This window comes from Mobula birostris, chromosome 7 (assembly GCF_030028105.1).
Source record: "Mobula birostris isolate sMobBir1 chromosome 7, sMobBir1.hap1, whole genome shotgun sequence".
Lineage (NCBI taxonomy): Eukaryota > Metazoa > Chordata > Chondrichthyes > Myliobatiformes > Myliobatidae > Mobula > Mobula birostris.
Window position 1 is genome coordinate 69,209,352 of NC_092376.1, and position 19,576 is coordinate 69,228,927.

The 19,576-nt window shown below is 41.4% G+C and overlaps 1 protein-coding gene across 1 annotated transcript in view; it reads right to left on the reverse strand.

Moving 5' to 3' along the window:
- chordc1a (cysteine and histidine-rich domain (CHORD) containing 1a) overlaps positions 1-18,946 on the reverse strand; it is a 49,073-nt gene extending 30,127 nt beyond the window's left edge. Inside the window, exons 1-4 of the mRNA XM_072263366.1 lie at positions 18,784-18,946; positions 10,551-10,600; positions 4,921-4,977; positions 3,556-3,704 (exon numbers count right to left, since the gene is read on the reverse strand). Coding sequence (XP_072119467.1) covers positions 3,556-3,704; positions 4,921-4,977; positions 10,551-10,600; positions 18,784-18,847 — 320 coding nt within the window. The 5' untranslated portion in view covers positions 18,848-18,946. The remainder of the gene's footprint in view (positions 1-3,555; positions 3,705-4,920; positions 4,978-10,550; positions 10,601-18,783) is intronic.
- Between the last annotated feature and the right edge of the window lie 630 nt (positions 18,947-19,576).

Here is a 19,576-nt window from a genome sequence, read left to right on the forward strand (position 1 = left end):
CTTTCATCGATCAAAACTATCTTGACTCTGAGCATGTGTCTCTCTATGTGTGCCTGTAAGAGGATCATCTGACCTTGCTTATTCAAAACAAACTGTGAGCAACCATAAACATTCATTGCCCATCAAATAACTCCCCCTCTCTCACCATAGTAACTAAACAATTTTGTAGTCAGTAGAAATCCAACAGTGTCCAAATGTCAGTCTCATTCTCTCGGCGTTTTAAAGTGACAGTCCACGGAAAAAAAATGAACCCTAGGGGTATATAACACCCAACACTTCTGATCAATACAATAGCAATTACTGAGTGGCATTTAGACACATACAAGAACAAATCAGGGAAGAGAGACATGAACAGCTACGTTGGCATCATGGTTGATGCAGACATGGTGGGTTAAAGTGTTAGTTCCTGTGCTGTATTGATCAATGTTCTAATAAGCTTTATTAGTGATGAATAAGTTTACTTTAGTATCTTAACATACTGCAGATGAACCTCACTATGCCATCAGAGCAAGTTCAAACAATTTAAAAATCAATTCCAGGTTTTAAAAAAACAAAACTCTCAGGTTATATTAACTGTGGGAGGGAGATCATTTATTGTCCTGAAATTGCTGCTTGCTTGCCCCCGTGCCACACTGTTTATTTCAGCCAGTATAAGGTGCTTGTTCTGTGTGGTCAAGAGGGGAGACAGCAAGTGCAAATTGTATCCAAGGCAGAAGGAGCCACTGAAGTTGGAGGAACAAAGATAACCATAATAGTCAACTGAATGTCAGCAAAGGGATCAGACTATTCTCCGCACAAAAAAAGATTCCCAAAGGATATGTTGTCCTTAAACATAGCAGCAGGCAGAAACCGCTTCTGGACTGGAGAAGAACTGGAAACAGGAAAGGGAGGCTCCTATTGTTGCAGTCCAGTAGGCAGTATTGACACAGGTAGAACTACAAAAGAATTTCTGTCAATAGATTGAGGAACTCAAAGTAAACAGAAAAGCAAAAATCACAAGAGTGATAATATCTGGATTATTACCTGGGCCACTTACAAATTGGCTAGGGGCAAACAAATATGGTTAGATGCAAATGAATGCCTCAGATCTTGGTGTGGGAAAAATGGGTCCTGATTCATGGGCCATGGCACCACAAGCAGCAAAGAAGAGAGCTATTCTATTGAGATCTGAATTGTGCTGGGGCCAGTATCCTGGCAAATCACATAAATACAGATCTAGATGAGGCTTTAAACTAAAAGAGGATGGAACAAGCTGTTTAATTAATCAAGAGGAAATTAGAATACAGTGGCACTGGATGGCAAGAGAAATTGAGAAGCCAAGTGTTACAGGCTGGAGCAAAATGCCACAGACCAAATACACTGTTAGTAAAAATCAAAGAAATCTTATTTGAATGCATGTAGTACTTGCAATATGATGGAAGGGTTGGCACAGATCATACTTATACAGTACGTTGCTATCTAGCATTGACTATGGAGCCATGGCTGCAGTGTGACCAGGACCAAGTGTTCAATATTCCAAGTTATACAATGTCCATTATTAATCAAGGAAGGAATTGGAGCATAGTAATACAGAATCGGCTTGGATTAAAATCATGATTAGCAAGAGAAAATACACCACAGGTGGAAGTATATTACAGAGCCTCAAAATATGACTACTCAATAGCGTGGTATTAATGGGGGAATGTTTAAGCCATGTGTAAAGAGAATTGCAATTGTTGTAATAGATTTGAATCTAGGAATTGAATGGATGAATCAAACTGGCAAGGGCATCATAGAATTTGTGGAGTGCAAACATCCCCAAGGTAACAGTCTAATTTCAAGTAACAGGAAGAAGTTTTCAATAATCCTGATCAGAAGATTGAAGAAACTCATAAGGCTAAAGGCAGACACATCACCAGAAACTGATAGTGGACACACTGGATGAAAATTTTCAAAACTTGGTATCCTGTGACTCCCTTATTCAAAAAGGAGTGCAGAAAGTAAAGTTCTACAATCTAGTTAGCTTAACAGTAATTGCCAACAAGATGCCCGAGTCAATAATCTGGAAGTAACTTTTTTTTTTGGTGGTATAGTGGCATCTACACAAGACTTCAAGACGAATGATCCCGGGTTCAAATCTGGCCGGCTCCTTGCACACCTTCCATCCGTGCTTGGCTGAACACCGAGCTAGCAACTTGGCCTCGTATAAAAACAAACAAATGCTAAAGAAAGGGCAAGATTGCTGCCCAATGTGCCACATGGCGCCAAGAAGAACAACATTTTTTTTTTAAGGAAAGCTAAATATATTGAAATCTAGTTAATATGGTTTTAGGAAAGATTTGGTAAATTTGCTTGGCAGAGATAATAGTTGAATATGTATATGTAGCACACTTAAGATTTCCATAAGCCTTTTGACATTGCTTGATCCAAAAGATTTAGGTGTACAAGATCCACTGTGACTCACTATTGGATTCATAATCGGTTTGGCCATAAAAGACAGAGGGTGGAGGTGAAAAGGCTAATCTGACTGGAGTCTGACAGTGGTGTTCCACATGGATCATTGCAGGAATTTCTGTTTGTAATGATTTGGTCAAAACTGTAGCTGGGCTGATTAATAAATCTGTAGACAACACAGAATTTTCATTACCACAAGCTCAAGTAGATTACCGCTCGCCTCCCCCTGCAGAGCTTGAAATTTGAGGAAGATCTTGCTACTCTATTGTACCCCATGAGGTGTCAATCAAAAACAGCACAGGACAAGGTACAGTTCAGTAGGGAAGTAATTATCGCTGAAAGCTGGGGAAACTCAACAGGTAAGGCAGTGTCTATGGAGAATAATGGACAGTCAACTCATTTAGATGAAGAGTGTCAACATGAACACCTACAGTCATTCTACATGAAGGGTCTCGATCCAAAATGTTGACTGTACATCTGAGGGACTCAATCCAAAATGTTGACTGTACATCTGAGGGACTCAATCCAAAACATATACTGTCCATTTCCCTTCATGGATGCTGCCTCACCTGATGAATTCCTCCAGCTCACTGTGCGCTGCTCCAAATTCCAGCATCTTCAGTCTCATGTTTCCAATTAGTTACCAAAGCTGTTAACTAATCAATGCCAGCACTAGAAATCAGAACTTCTGCAAAGCTAAGTAGATACATTTTAGCATTTGTTCAGTTCATAAAATAATTTTTCTCTCTCAATTTGGAGATATCAGGCAAATACAATGGAATTCTCTACATTATTAGTGCATTCCTCAATTGCAGAAAGGAACACACACTGCCTCTCTCCAAAAAAAAATAGCAGTTTCAATTTTAGTTGAGATGAAGCATAAGCCTTGCCCATGAAAGATGATGCATGTTAAGGAATATCAAAATGAAAACTGTAAAAAAAAAGTGCAGAAAATGCAACCTGAAAAACTTGAAGATGAACTCGAAGATGAACTCATTTACAAACTAGAGCAATTTATATTCTAACACAATATGGTTTATAGGTGTATTCCTTCAACATACTATAAACAAAAAAAAGCAGCATTGCCTTTTAACTCATTTTCTATTTTAAATAATCATTTACCTTGGTCTTATATTTGCTTCAACTGGTTTTCTGTTCTGAATAACATTCTCATTAATTTTGGGTGTTGGCACTGATTCTGAACAGGTCTTCACTTCAGGCTTCACTGGCTCTGGGGGCTTTACATTGTTGTGCCGTCCTTTGGTGCAACCCTAAAAGAGTTTTAAAAATTCCACCTTTCACACACAAATTATATAATTTCCCTGAAAGAAACTGAAAGCAAGTATGCTGTCAGTTGAGGTCTCACCTAACATAGCCTTTCTATGGTAGCACTGACAATTTCAGCAAGTAATCTGAATTACCTAGTATTAAATTTGACAAGGTAACTCAAGAAGCTGATCGAAACTAAAAGAGCTTAAATTTAGTCATTTCACACATCCTCTTCATTATATCTATTTTTAAAAAAAGCTTGGGAAATACTGCAGAGATACACATTGATAGAAGCTAGCTCCCTGAAGCACTAGCATTACCATCTGAAAAATAGTCCCAATGTAATTGCAGCTACTGAAGAACTAAAGAATCATAAATGAGTGTAACATCTGTTTTCACCAAATGACAGAAATGATATTCTAACTACTTAGTGGAGAAATTTTGGATGTTGGCATCAATTCTGAAAGTTCGTCACTTCAGTTTTGACTGGCTCCCAGGGCTTTACATTGTTGTGCTGTCCTTTGGATTTTAAATGTTATAATCAATTTTGGAAGAAAAATTTACATCCTTTACTCCAGTGGACAGAATGAAGAGGATTCTAGAATTCTGCCAGGAACTTAAATAGTATTAAAAAAAAAAACACTTTTCAAGTTTTCATCATTATTTTGATACATTTATGCCCTAGTGGCATTTGGTGTGGAATCATGACTAACTGGAAATTACAGATATAACAGTAAAATTTCTCTAAGTCACTGATAACACATCACTAACATTAAAAGTTATCAGATGTGAATGGATTCAATAGTTCAGCCAATTAGTTACACATTTAAATTTGACACATTTCCAGTGGCCATTATATTGTTGATATGACAGTATTTGGTAAACTTGAATTGCTCACTATGTCTCCACAGCAGACTTCATTAGAAAAGAAATTAAACAGATTCTGTAAGAAAAATAACAGCTTTTCGAATAAAGTCCAATCAGTTTTGAATTTAATTTTGTAGTAATTTACTCATATATCACTAATTCTATTGAAGTACTAGCAGAACCTTGAGATCAGTTTTCATTATCAACTGAATGTCACCCGCATCAAGGTTTTCTTAAAAATATGAAATGCTATGCTTTGCTACACAAAGATTTTCAGTATTCTAATTCCAACATCAGTGCAACCAAGAAACAAACATTTTCAAAATTTAAAAAAAGAATCTCTTCTCTTACCACAATACTCAAGAAATCTGAAAAATCCGTGGTTCGTCGCTTACAGCAAGACCACCCCTATGAAATAAAAAAGTTCCCATAAATCACTTTAACTACTTTTTCCACAATATTCCATTGGAGACTTTCAGTAATTGCTTGAGTGATTGTGAAATAAACTTTTTTTTTGTTGCATATCTCTAGTTTTGCTGGATGGAAGAACAGATGCAAAAGCTTACAGCACAAAAAATATACTTAATGAGTCATTAAGTGGTTACCTATCTAAATTTATATTTTACTTTTAACATTTTATTTTCCCAAAGTTTACAGCTTTCTCCACAATACTTCTGATCAAAGTTCTGTATGATAGTTTTTGTAGAATACAAGCTCTCCACATTAAACAAGAATTACTTTAAGAATACTGTTGGGTTTAAATGTGTGCAAAATACTGACAAATTTCAGATAGAAAAGGTTAATGGCAACCTAACTTGCTAAACAAATCCACTTTGATCTAAATCTGTCAAAATGCAACTACTCTTGATAGAGAAAAGTATCCCCCCCACCAAATAAAAAGCACAGTTTAACAAATTAATTGTTAATATTTATAATCACTGTGTGGGGGAGGAAAGGCGGCATTTGGAAATGCCTTGTTCTCAACCAGTTGAAAATTCCTGGAATTCTACAGCAGGTGGCAAATCTATCCCTATCCATCCCACTGGCCTCCCAAGCACCTGTTTGTACAGGGAAATAATTAGTTGAACAAGTGTAACATTGGGGAAATCTGTACAAAGAGAAAAATCAAAGTATTCAATAAGTAAAACTTAGTCAGAAAATATGTAGATTTCCAGAAAAATGGATAACATATAATGCAGAATTCTCTATTTAAAAAAAGCAATTTCTGATGTACTGCAGTGCAGCAAAGTGCATTGTTATTTTTTACAGGCCATCTTGCAAGAAAGAACCTGTTGTAATATTGCAGAGGGCTCCAAGATTATAGCTGCAAGTGTTACACAGCACTTTTACAGAGCCGTAAGTAACAACTGCTATTTGAAGTCTGGCTTCAGAATTGGCAGCATTGTAAAGCACTAGTAAACAAGTAATTTAAAATTAGTTCAACCAACACAACAAAATTTAAATGTAACTAATGCTACTCAATGTTCAAGTTAGGGCTGATGGATGTAGCAGAGTTAAAAGGCCACCTCTGATGCCCACAGGACAGCAGGATGATGCCGCAAAGTTCCCCATGCAAGGAGTGGAGAGTTAAGATAAATAACAACTCTCAAAACCCATATGCCCAATCAGATTTTGCTCTTGCCATCAACCTAGCCACCTTGCAACTCTGAGAGGCCACTGAGTACGGTTGATATTTGTTCCACTCTCTCATCTTACTTAACACAGCCTCAAATATTGCCACACTCATCAAGCATGATACAGTGGGGATTGGGTCCATCAAGATCATCCTTCTGACATACATGTATTAGCAGTCCCTTTGGAGTCCACTAGTTTCCCTTCTCCAGGTCCTCGGGTCTGATCTTGCACTTCCTTAAAGCATTATTCATCTGATCCTTATAGCTCTTCTTCAGCCTTCCAGCTGAGCGTCAACCATGATGTAGCTGGCCGTTTAACACTCTGCAGGGTAGCCAACATGGGGGCATCCTTATCACATGCCCCAGCCACTGCAGCTGGCACTGGGTGACCATGGCCTCAATACTTCTGTAGTTGGTCTTTACAAGTATTTCAGTGTGAGGCACCCGCTCACGCCAGGTAATTCCCAGGATGCGCTGGAGGCAGTTTAAGTGGAAATGCTCCAAGTACTTCATGTGATGGCTGTAGCTTACCCAAGCTTCATAGCTATAAAGGAGGGTGGTGACACAGACTGCTTGGTATACGGTGACCTTTGTGGAGGGACGAAGGCTCCTGTTCTGAAAGACTCTATGCTGAAGTCTCCCAAAGGCAGCTGATGCCTGTTTAATGCGGCTCTGGATGTCGTTGTCAATGCCGCTATCCTCAGAAAGAATGCTCCCCAGATATTTGAAAGATGGCACTACTGACAGCTTTTCATCACCAACACTGAAGGCAGGTAGAGTGGGTGGGACACTGGTACTCCATTGGCAAACCACTTCTGTCTTGATGGTATGTATTGACAGTCAGCCCCATCCTGCTGTACGCTCTCACCGCCACAGAAAGGACAGTCTGAAGATCCGCTGGAATATGGGCCACAAGAGCACAGTCATCTGCAAACTGCAGCTCCAGGACCCGCTCTCTACAGAATTTGGTGGTTGTGTGGAGCCTCCAGATGTCAAAGAGGTTGCCATCTAATCTGACGTCCACTGCCACACCGCTGCTGTCTTCAATCTCGTTGTGGAGAAGCTTGGTAATACACAAGAGGTAGATGTTAAAGAGCACCAGCGTTAGTACACACCCCTGTGCGAACAAGGAGGGGCTCAGACTCTTGTATGGTCACCCAAGCAGTCACCCCATCGTGGAACTGGCGGAGGATGTTAACAAATTTATTGGGACAGCCAAACCTAAGGAGGACATCCCATAAGAGCTCTCTTTGCACAGTGTCGAATGCTTTGGAGAGGTCAACAAGGGCCATAAACAGATCCTGATGTTGCTCCTGGTACTTTTCCTGAAGCTGCCGGCTTGTAAAGATCATGCCGATCGTGCTCCTGTTCTTCCTAAATCCATACTGCGATACAGGCAGCATTGACTCGGTGATGTTGCTAATGAGTCTCTGAATAATCACCTTAGCCAGGACCTTTCCAGCAACAGAGAGGAGTGATACGCCCCTACTATTGCCGCAGATGGCCTTGTCACCATTCTTATAAATGACAACAATATTTGCATTTCTCCACTGCTGTGGGATGTTCTCATCAATCCAGGCCTCGGTGATGTACTGGTAGAGGGTGTGCATACTCAGGTACCCTCCGTTCTTCAGTAACTCAGCAGGGATATTCTCAGTGCCAGGGGACTTGTTGTTCCTAAGGGAATGGACAGCTGATAGAAACTCCTGGAAGGTGGTATACTGAGGTCATGAATAGGAGGAAGTTCACACAGTTCGTCCAGGATGGTGGGGTCTGCGTCAGAGTCCTGATTAAGCAGGGTGTTAAAGTGCTCAGCCCACCTCAGCAGAATGGTATTCTGATTCTTCAGAAGTGTTAGAACATCTGCTGTTTTCAGGGGAGTAATGCATCGATTTATTGGGCCATAGATGGTTTTGACAGCATTGTAAAAATTATGCATGTCATTATTATCAGCAAAGGACTGGATTTCATGTGCCTTTTTAGTCCACCACTCATTTTGTATGGCCCGTATTGCCTTTTGCACTTTCTTTGGAGCTGCCTGACACTGTTGGATGACAGGCTGTCTAAAGTTGCCTGGTGTGTTTTGTGCATGTCCTTAAGCAAGTTGTGGATGATGTCTGAGTTATCGTCAAACCAGCCTTGCTCACAGGGTGTGTGCTAAGCGTCTAGTGCAGTAGTGTAGTGCTTGTAGTTAGTGCATGCTGTATGCCGCATAGTGCTTTCTGCTTGCTGCTCTCTGCTTATAGCTATTGCCGCTGGCCAGCCTTCTTAATAGAGGGTGAAAAGAGGAGCCGAGTGTGTAAGCCTCCTCCTGCCAGTAAAGCGTCTCTCCACCACCAAGACTCCTGCAGTGCCTCCTCGGGGCCACACAAGGAAACTGGGTATCTTACGGTCCCAGGCTAAACTACAGGGGATCTCGGAGCAGCAGTGGGCCCCAGGGACGTGGCCTGCAGTCCCACCACTGTGTGGACATGCCCTGGCGCCCGTCAACCACTGTCCCAGCTATGGGCAAATAGACCCACTTCCTTGTGGTAAGTCTGTTGAGACAAGGCTAAGGGAGCACACCCTGAGTTTAAACTATGTTAGTGGTATCTTTCTTCTTAACATCATGGAAGATCGATATTTGGAGATAGCAATCTTTTCAGAATGGATGCCATCCAGACCTTTGGAGTGGTTCTCCATATCTGCTACAGCCATCTAATCTTCCTGCATTACTAAGTTTAAAATACACCTGTGGAATCAATTTTAATATCCTTGATGCAATAATTCTGAAACCAATCATAAACACAAAATGCTCAAGGAACTCAGCAATTTAAGACAAACACCTTGGAGGGGAATAAACAGTTGGCATCTTGGGCTGAAACCCTTCATTAGGACTCAAATCTGAAGCCAAACCTTAATATCAGGGATTGACCCCAATGCCTCTTCCAGTTATCTTGGAGCCTTGTGAAATACAGCAATGTTTGGATTAGCATTTGTATACAAGTTCTGAATTGTCATTACACAAATTTTCAAGTATTATCATGGATATTTTAGAGAAACGAAGACCTTTAAAGATCATTTTAAACACATTATTTCAATGCTAGTTAATTTAATAACCTTACAAAAACATTCAGTTTGGTGGATTCCAGTCGATTGGAACACATCAGGACCAGTACATTTTGGCCCAATTAAAGTGGCTGCCCCAAACAGTCAGTTTCATAGTACGTTGGAAATAGTTAAAAGTAATTAGGCACATTTTTAATATAACTGGAGTGTCTAAAAATTTTGCACAGTATTGCATTTGTCAATGTGGAACTGACAGTGAGTGTGTAAACCTGGCAGGAACAAAGTATGTTGGGAGTGGTGAGGGTGCAGCACCACAGGTGGGGTCTGGGACAGGTGGCAGATGAGTACCAAGAGTAGGGGGTGTTGCAATGCAGACACACCCACCCGAGACACCAGGCAAGGTAATTCCATTCAAAACAATTGGCTTATGGGTTATTACAGAATGTATCTCAGATGCTTCCCTCTCCCTTCCTCTTTTCCTAAATATGATTCCCTCCTTCCTGCCGCTTTCTCTCCTACTTCCAGTCCATAACAGATACCCACCTCAGAATCAGGTTTATTATCACCCAAATCATGAAATTTGTTTTTTGCAGCAGTACAATGCAATACATGAAATTACTACAGTACTGTGTAAAAGTCATAAGCAAGACTACAGTACTATAAAACTGTTAGTTCCTAATGGTTATCGACAGAGGAATTCATTAAGTGTACGCTGATGTGTTCCTTTGATTGACTGTAAATGAACAAATTCAGAACAGCCATTAGTGCAGATAGTGGACTGCCTTCAAACAGTGCTTTCAATGACTGCATTTTCTAAATCTTCACTTTCATTGTAATATTCAAAAAGACTGTCAATACCTTCAAATATTTTGTACTTTCTAACCTGAAATAATGAAATTGCTTCATTTTCACCCCGGGCCATTTCTGGCATCTTCAAGCCTGAATGCTTGAAAACAAGCAGTTCTGAATTTTCTTACTGCTCATTACTCACCAACTATTAGTGACAAAAATCTTTGCTTTTTGAACACACACAAGTGTCGCTATTTAAAAGCTGTCTGTTCCAAACATGGTGTAGCATCAACCAACCACATAATTGCATGTGACTGACTCTACTTAGAAATGTTCTGCAAGTCTCCTGTCACAATTAAATGGCACGGTGTTCCAAATAAGTCCAGGAAATCCTGGCTATTTTCTCGATTAGTTCCTGTTCTTTAAGAGTTGCTCCCAAATAAGTGGCTGCCCCAATTAACCAGTACCCACTGTAGTTACAAATAAAATCTGAAGAAACATATTACCTACCTTCAATGCATCATGAAAAACAGGTACACCAGGATGGTAAGTACAAGCATCTATAAAGACAAAAACAAAGTCATTGATCTGTTTGAAATTTACATTTTTACAGAAGTATTATTTTAAGCAACAGCCCCATGGGTTCAGATTGGAAACAAAGTCCATCAGATGTCTTTTTTTAAACTGCATTATGGAGTGAGGCACAGCATGGCAGCACAATCAAACAATGAGACATTGTTAAAACAGGTGGGCACCAAAACTGATCAAACAGCAGTCCCATAAAGGGGAGGGAATTAATTTACAGAGGGAGATTTACAGTAGGAATATTTGGGGGAAGAAAAACTGACAATTGAAGAATGATTTGAGCTGGAAGGGACTGCAGAGATAGAGTAGCAACAATATAAAGGAATCTGAAAACAAAAAAAAAGTGGACCAAGAGACAACCCAGCTCAGTTAACAGTTAAATAATAGGAATGGCAACACAGATGTTAAGTGACCAAACCAGCAGAGGTAGTGGTTAGTGTAACATTTTTACAACATCAGCAATTCCAGGTTCAATTCCTCCACTCTCTATAAGGAGTTTGTACCATCTCCCCGCAGCTGCATGTGTTTCTTCCAGGTGCTCCATTTTTCCTTCCACAATCCAAAGACAGATGGGTTAGGGTTAGTCACTTGTGGGCATGCTAAGCTGTCGCCAGAAGCATGGCAACACTTGCAGGCTGCCTCCAACACATCCTTGGACTGTGTTGATCTTTGATGCAAGCAATGCATTTCACCGTACAGGTTGATGTTCTGTATATGTGACAAAGCTAAATTTTATTGTTCAAATAAATCAGGCAACACAAGCAACAGTTAACATTTTAGATTGGTGACCTTTCAAGAAAACTGAGAAAATTAATAAATCAAAGACGTTTTTAAATTTCAGAAAAAGAGCAGGAGTGGAGAGGTTACAAAAGGGATTTTTCTGAAGGGACAAGGATCACAAGACCCTTCTGAAAGTAATACAATTAAAAGGACACAAACAGTAAATATATGGAACAGCAAAGTTCACACTGGAAAAGCAAACTGCTGCAGATACTTGAAATATGAAATAAAAACAGAATGGTGGAAATATACTCAAAAGATCAGGTACAGAATTCAAGTTCAGATTGAAGAACTTTCATTAGAAAGATGGTTATCTAAATTAATTGAATTCAACGTTAACTCCCACAATTTACAAGGATGATGTGCTGTGCCTTGAAGTTCCACTACACTTTGTTTGATATGTGAAATTGGAAAAGAACAGAGGTCAGTGTAGGAATGGGGTGAAGAAGTCATGAGCAACTGAAAGCCCAGTATCATCCTTGCAAGTATAAGAGGAATACTACAAATCATCACCTTATCTGCTTTGAACTCTACAATGCCTGGAAGACTTCATCGTAAGCACCAAATGCTGTAATCAGAATCATTAACACCATGAAAACAGAGCCCCTTGGCCAAGTTGGAATTAACCACAAGAGATTCACTTATACACTAAGTGAATACACTAAGGTGATCAGAGTATAGGAGGATGCCAGAGGTAGGTTTTTGTTGAACTTAGAAAGTGGCTAATTATGTAACGCTTTGGTAGAGTCACACTGGAAAAGGCAGATACATTAGAGGCGGTGGTGGCATCCGTTAGTCTCGTGAGACCATGGACCTGCGCCTGGAAAGTCTTGCTCTGTGCCGTCGCAGTGAGGCGACGCTGGAGTGTCCTCTCCAGGGCGCAGGCCTGGGCAAGGTTGTATGGAACACTGGCAGTTGCCCATGCAGCAAGTCTCCCCTCTCCACGACACCAATGTTGTCCAAGGAAAGGGCAAGGGCTGATACAACTTGGCACCAGTGTCACACATTTAAGTCATTTGATAAGCACATGGATGAAAGAAAAAAATGGAGGGTTTTGTGGAGGGAGGGGTTAGATTGATCTTGGAGTAGATTAAAAAGTCGGCACAATATCGTGGGCCAAATGGCCTCTTCTGTACTGTCCTATGTTCGATTAAACAATGCAGTCACCTTGACATGGCCCATGTTACTCTTAATTTTTTTGATACCAGAAGACATCTTTTTTCCCCTCCCAGCTGTACTCTTTCATTGACAACAGTATCCCTTCTTCATCTTACATTTGTCCCCTTATCTTTATCCCCTTCTACAATTCAGATTTAAGATTTCCTTAGAGGTGAAATCATTCTAGTTGAACTTCTTTTGAATAAAAACAGCAAGATTCAATAGTGTTCATATTCAGAAGGACCTTAAGAATCCTTGTACATGATCCGCTTTAAATTGACATGCAAATACAACAAGCGATTTAAAAAGCAAACAGTAAGCAGTCTATTGCAAAAGGATTTGGGTACAGGATATTTTACATAAATTATATAGCAACATGTTGATACCACTCCAGAACATTGTTTAGATCTGGTCAGCAAAAAAGGAAGGACATACTTGCATTGAAGGATGTTTAACATTCACTAGGTTGATTTCTGTAACTGGAAGAAATAAGCCAAATCTACCCAAGCAGACAAGGCATAAGCACTTAATTTTTTACAAAATGACAGATTATCTCAATGAAACACAAGTTGACAAAGTAAATCAGACTTGACAGGATAGAGCTGTGCTCATTCAAATATACTCAAATCAGGAAGAATTTTTTGGATAATAAAATAAAATCAAGGCACAAGTTACTACATCAGGGAATTAGTAAAAGATCAGCCTGACATTACAAAATGGACTAGTCCTGCGTCTATTTTTGTTACGTCACACATTTAAGCCATTATTTTGTTTAAATAGAAACATAGAAAACCTACAGCATAATACAGGCCCTTTGGTCCACAATCCAGTGCTGAGCATGTACTTACTTTAGAACTTACCCAGGGTTACCCATAGCCCTCTATTTTTGTAAGCTCCATGTACCTATCCAGGAGTCTCTTAAAAGACCCTATTGTATCTGCCTCCACCACTGTTGCTGGCAGTGCATTCCACGCACTCACCACTCTCTGCGTAAAAGACGTACCCCTGATATCTCCTCTGTACCTTCTAAGCACCTTAAAACTGTGGCCTCTCGTGTTAGCCATTTCAGCCCTGGAAAAAAAGCCTCTGACTATCCACACCATCAATGCCTCTCATCATCTTATACACCTCTATCAGTTCAGCTCTCATCCTCCACCGTTCCAAGGAGAAAAGGCTGAGTTCACTCAGCCTATTCTTACAAGGCATGCACCTCTTATGTAAATCTCCTCTACTTCCTTCTTATAGTTTCCACATCCTTTCTGTAGTGAGGTGACCAGACTGAGCACAGTACTCCAAGTGGGGTCTGACCAGGGCCCTCTATACTGTAACATTACCTCTTGGCTCTTAAACTCAATCCCACCGTTGATGAAGGCCAATGCACTGTATGCCTTCTTAACCACATAGTCAACCTGTGCAGCATTTTTAAGTGTCCTCTGACCCCCAGTTCCCTCTGATCCTCCACACGGCCAAGAGTCTTCCCACTAATACTATATTCTGCCATCATTTTTGACCTACCAAAATGAACCACCTGACACTTACCTAGGTTCCATCTGCCACTTTTCAGCCCAGTTTTGCATCCTATCAATGTCCCACTGTAACCTCTGACAGCCCTCCACACTATCCACAACACCCCCAATCTTTGTGTCATCAGCAAATTTACTAACCCATCCCTCCACTTCCTCATCCAGGTCACTTATAAAAATCACAAAGAGAAGGGGTCCCAGAACAGTTCCCTGAAGCACACTACTGGTCACTGACGTCCCTGCAGAATATGACCCATCTACAACCACTATTTGCCTTCTGTGGACAAGCCAATTCTGCATCCAGAAAGCAAGGTCCCGTTGGATCCCATGCCTCCTTCTTAATAAGCTTTGCATGGGGTACCTTATCAAATGCCTTGCCGAAATCCATATACACTACATCTACTGCTCTACCTTCACCAATGTGTTTAGTCACATCCTCAAAAAAATTCAATCACGCTCGTAATGCACGACCTGCCTTTCACAAAGCCATGCTAGCTATTCTTAATCAAAGAATGCTTCTCCAAATGTTCATAAATCCTGCCTCTGAGGATTTTTCCATCAGCGGTAAGACTCACTGGTCTACAATTTCCTGGGCTATCTCTACTCCCTTTCTTGAATAAGGGAACAACAACTGCAACCCTCCAATCCTCCGAAACCTCTCCCATCCCCATTGACGATGCAAGGATCATTGCCAGAGGCTCAGCAATCTCCTCCCTTACTTCCCACAGTAGCTTGGGGTACATCTCGTCCAGTCCTGGTGACTTATCCAACTTGATGCTTTCCAAACACTCCAGCACATCCTCTTTCTTAATATCGATATGCTCAAGCTTTTCAATCCGCTGTAAGTGTTCCTACACTATCAATACAGTCAAGGAAAATGACCTACCAAGGGGCTCACATTGTTTATTTCAATCTCATCCATTATAACAAATGCTCTTAAAGAACTCCATTTCTTTATACTAAAGTTTACTATCAAGCTCAATGCATACAAATAGAACAAAATTCCAAAGATAAAGACAGCATAGAGGTGGTCGCAGGAAACAGTAGCGGCAAAGGGATTGGTTCAAGTTAGTGCACTGGGCCTTGCTCAAGTTCTCGTCAGGAGGATCTGAATGAATACACCACGTTTGTCAGACTTTATAAAAACAAATGGTCTTCAAAAAATCATTTAGTCTTCCCTAACCAGAAGCCCTGGATAAACCAAGAGATCTTCAATCCATAGAGGGCCAGATTAGTGGAGGTTAGGTATGACCTCTAGAAAGCCATCTCACATGCAAAGTGGCAACTGCAGACAACATTGAATCAAAGAAGGATGCTTGACAGCTGCAGCAGGGCTTGCATGCTGCCCCCTCCTATAACATAAAACCAAGCAAAATGTGACAAGGTTTCACTTCCAGATGAGCTCAATGCCTTTTATGCTAATATTGACAGAGAAAACATGAAGGCGCCTTTATGATTCCCACAACCCCCGAGAGTCCAGTGATGCCAACGTGTGAACATCCTTCAAGAGAGTGAACCTATGAAAAGCACCTGGCTGAGTACTGAAGACCTAAGCTAATAAACCTGCCTCAATAACTATTGTCCAGCAGCACTTCCATCCACTGTGATGAAGTAATTTGAGAGGTTGGTGATGAATCTCAACTCCTGAGGAGCGATGTGAATCTGCTCCAATTTGCTTAGTGTTACAAGTCAAGAGCAGGTGCCGTTCCATAGCTCTTCATTTAACCATGGAACATCCAGACAGTGAAGGTACATACATCAGGATGCTCTTCATAGGTTACAGCTCCGAATACAACACTATCATTCCCTCAAACCTAAGCAATAAGCTCCAAGACCTAAGCCTCAACATCTCCTTGTGCAACTGGATCCCTGATTTCCTCAATTGTCGACCCCAGCCAATTTGGATTGACAACAGCATCTCCTCCACAATCACCAGCAGCACAGGTACACCATGAGGCTGTGTACTTAGCTCCCTGCCCTACTCACTTTATACTCATGGTTTTGAGATTGTCAGCCATATTTAAGTTAGCTAACAACACCTCTGTCGTCAGCCAAATCAAAAGTGTTGCTTCACGACCTGGCGTGGAAATACCAAAAGCCCACAAAAAGTAGCAGATACAGCCCAGTCCATCACGGGTAAAGCACTCCCCACCACTGAGCACATCTATAAAGAGCACTGCTGCAGGAAAGCAGCATCCATCATCAAGGACTCCCACCATCCAGGCCATGCTCTCTACTTGCTACTGTAATCAGTAAAGAGGAACAGGAGCCTCAGGTCTCACACCATCAAGTTCAGGCAAAGTTAATACCCCTCAAGCATCAGGCTTTGAACCAGAGGGGCTAACTTCATTCACCCCAGCAATGAACTGGTTACACAACCTATGGACTCACTTTCAAGGACTGCAACTCATGTCCTCCATATTGTTTGCTTATTTGTTTATTATGTTTTTATTTTCATTTTATTTGCATAGTCTGTTGTCTTTTGAACACTAGTTGCCTGTCTTTGTTGTATGCTGCTTTTCATTGTTTCATTTATTGTATTTTGAATACCCACAAGAAAATTAATCTCAGGGTAGCATATGGTAACGTACATGTACTTTCACAATTTATTTACTCTGAACTTTCAGCCTCTTAGATAGGGACATGGAGCTTAGAAAAATAGAGGGCTACGCGCCAGGCAAATTCTAGGCAGTTTCTAGAGTAGGTTGCATGGTCGGCACAACAGGCCCTTATCTGACACAAAGAAGGGCCTGTACTGTGCTGTGGATTTCTATGTTTCAGCCTCATTTTCCATGAATGAAGCCATTAGAAGTGGCACCTATTCAATGTTCCCTCGAATTTGTAATGACTAGTGTGTGCAAAAATCTTGTGCTGTGCATTTTTTTTTGCCCAGCGACAATAACATACACACTGAATAATTTCTTCAATAAAATCAGAATAAGCCAGTTCTACAATCTGTAGCCAAACCACTGCAATCTTCACATTGTCAACACCATTCACATCAGAAACTATAAGAATGTAATTGTGTACGATCGTAAAATATACTTAACATGCCAAGGTAGAGAGTAACAACCTTTTGTGCAGTTTAAATTCCTTTGTGCGCTAGAAGCAAAAGATGTACATGTGCACACCTTAGAAGGAACATTGCACCCATTCTCTATTAACAATGCCTAACTCAGGTTTTTCAAGAAGCTATTCAACTACTTAGCTAATTCTGATCCAAAGGAAAGCCATAAGAGAATTTCAAAATGTCAAGTACATCAGAACAACTTATTCTAAGATGGCTATAAACAGTACAAGCAAAATTGAAGTCTACTTCAATTGAAGTTGAAGGGCAGTGGGCAGGAGTAATTGAAGCCTTATCTGACACAAAGAAATTCATGGCTGCCAGAGGCTAACCAGAACTGCCAAGAGCCCCAACACAGGATATATGGACATCAGTGACTTATTTGCAAAACTAAAATTTCTCTTCTTCGTTATTGAGAATTGCAACATTTCTCCTGACAAATTCAAATCTTATTCCCAACAATATCCTATCGGCGTTGAGGAGTCGTCCAGCAGCTCCAAAGAACAGATGATGTAAACGACTCCTGATAGAGGGCTATGGGTAAAGCCTGATTTATACTTCTGCGTTAACTGTACGTTGTAACCTACGCAAGTGGCCTACGCGCGTTGTGAGCATTTATACTTGTGCGTTGGTGTGTCTGCGTCGCTCTGCAATTTGCGCACGTCACGCATGTGCCCATACCTGCCCATACAAGGCTTCATGGTCATGGTAGTCTTTCTCGGGGTAAACAAGACGCAAGCGTCTTTTTTCGTAAAAGCGAAATGTGCCCTCCATAATTTCAGAGGTCTGTAAAGCTTTATGGAAAGCACTGCAGCCAGAGTTTCTTCCCTCCTCTTCAGTCGCCCAGTAGGAAGCTACTGCAGCGTACGATGAAATGCGATGCTACCAAGTGGACCAATCACAGCTGTTGCGTTCTGCGTTGCCGCGACATGCGGTTACATTTTGGGAGAGGTGCACGTCGTAGCAACGCAGGATCTGGCATGGGGTTCTGCATCAGCTTTGCAGCGATGCGTTGATGTAGAAGTATAAATCAGGCTTAAGCCTAGGTATTGTAGTTCTAAGGTAAAGACCTATTCGGCACAGCTTTGTGGGCCAAGGGCCTGTATTGTGCTGTAGATTTTGTATGTTTCTATGTTTTTTTAAATCTCATTTTGGACTTTGTCCCTCCGCTTTAGTAAGAGCAATGGAGTTTATTGAAGTGGGAGCAATGGGATTTATTGAAGAATGGCAAACTGGATCTAAAACCAACTCAGTATCAGGAAGCGAAGGATAATAACTGACGTTCTTGAGACCAGAATATTGTTTGCAGGCCTTAGTACTGCAATAACTTCAAATTTCCTTACCATTATCAAGGTAGCTGAGAAAAGATTGATGGGATTCAGGTGAAGCACCTCAAAGCCAGGCAGGGGCGGCACACAGGACATGTGCCGTGTTACAAATTAAACGCCGTGTCCGATAAGCAGCGCAATGAAAATACGAACAAGCTACCACAAACACTGGAACCGCTAAAGATTGGGAAAGTGACGGGGCTGGAAGGTAATTCAGGCGCGGTTGTGTGGAGATAAAACCCAGTCTCCGCCCGGGGAGAAGGAGGAAACAGCGGCCCTTGGCGTGGACGGCTCACACTTACCATCACTATTCGTATCGGGGTCGAAGCGCTGCCCGCAGCTTTTGTTGTAACACAGTAGGGACATTATCGCAACACCCGGCAAATCTGCGAGCGCCGGCGCCGGCACAGGCACAACCTCGCCTCTCTCCGGAAACCCTCGGCAACTTCCGCACTTGTTCACGAACATTCCATCCCGCCCCCGTACGCTGGCCATACGTCAGCGCGCGTGCGCAGGCGGGCGGGAACAAAGTTCTAGAATATGCCCGGGCCACCTCGGGGCTGTGCCGGTGACGGCTGGCAGTGTGCTGAGCTTTGCCTTCTGGACTTCTTTAGTCGGGTGGGGGGCTGGCGGCCCATTTTACTGATTCTTTTTTAATGAATTGTTGGGAATATACTAGCAAAGTTGGTAAATGTTTTGAGTGGATAATTAGGGAACATGTGTGGGAGTATAGTTTTGGGGATTTGAAAATTAGCCCATCAATTCAATTCAAACTGTGGCCTGGCCAGGAGTTCCACTGAGGAAATTTCCAGGAACACCAGAGGATAGACATGGTCTTGCGAATGGTGAGAGGTTGTCTAATCTTGTACGTCAGCAGCATATTTCCTTTTTGCCTATTTTTACATATGCTTCTAAAGGCCCAGTTAGTAACCAGGTGTACTCGGGGATATTTATTCCCTGATCTAACGTCAAGGTGTGGAAAAGACTGACAGATGGGTTGTTGACCTACAATTAATGGCCATAATCCTCAGTCTGTGATGGGTTGAACAAGTTAAGCCAAACAGAGTTGTGAACTGCTCAGACTCTGCCTTGGTA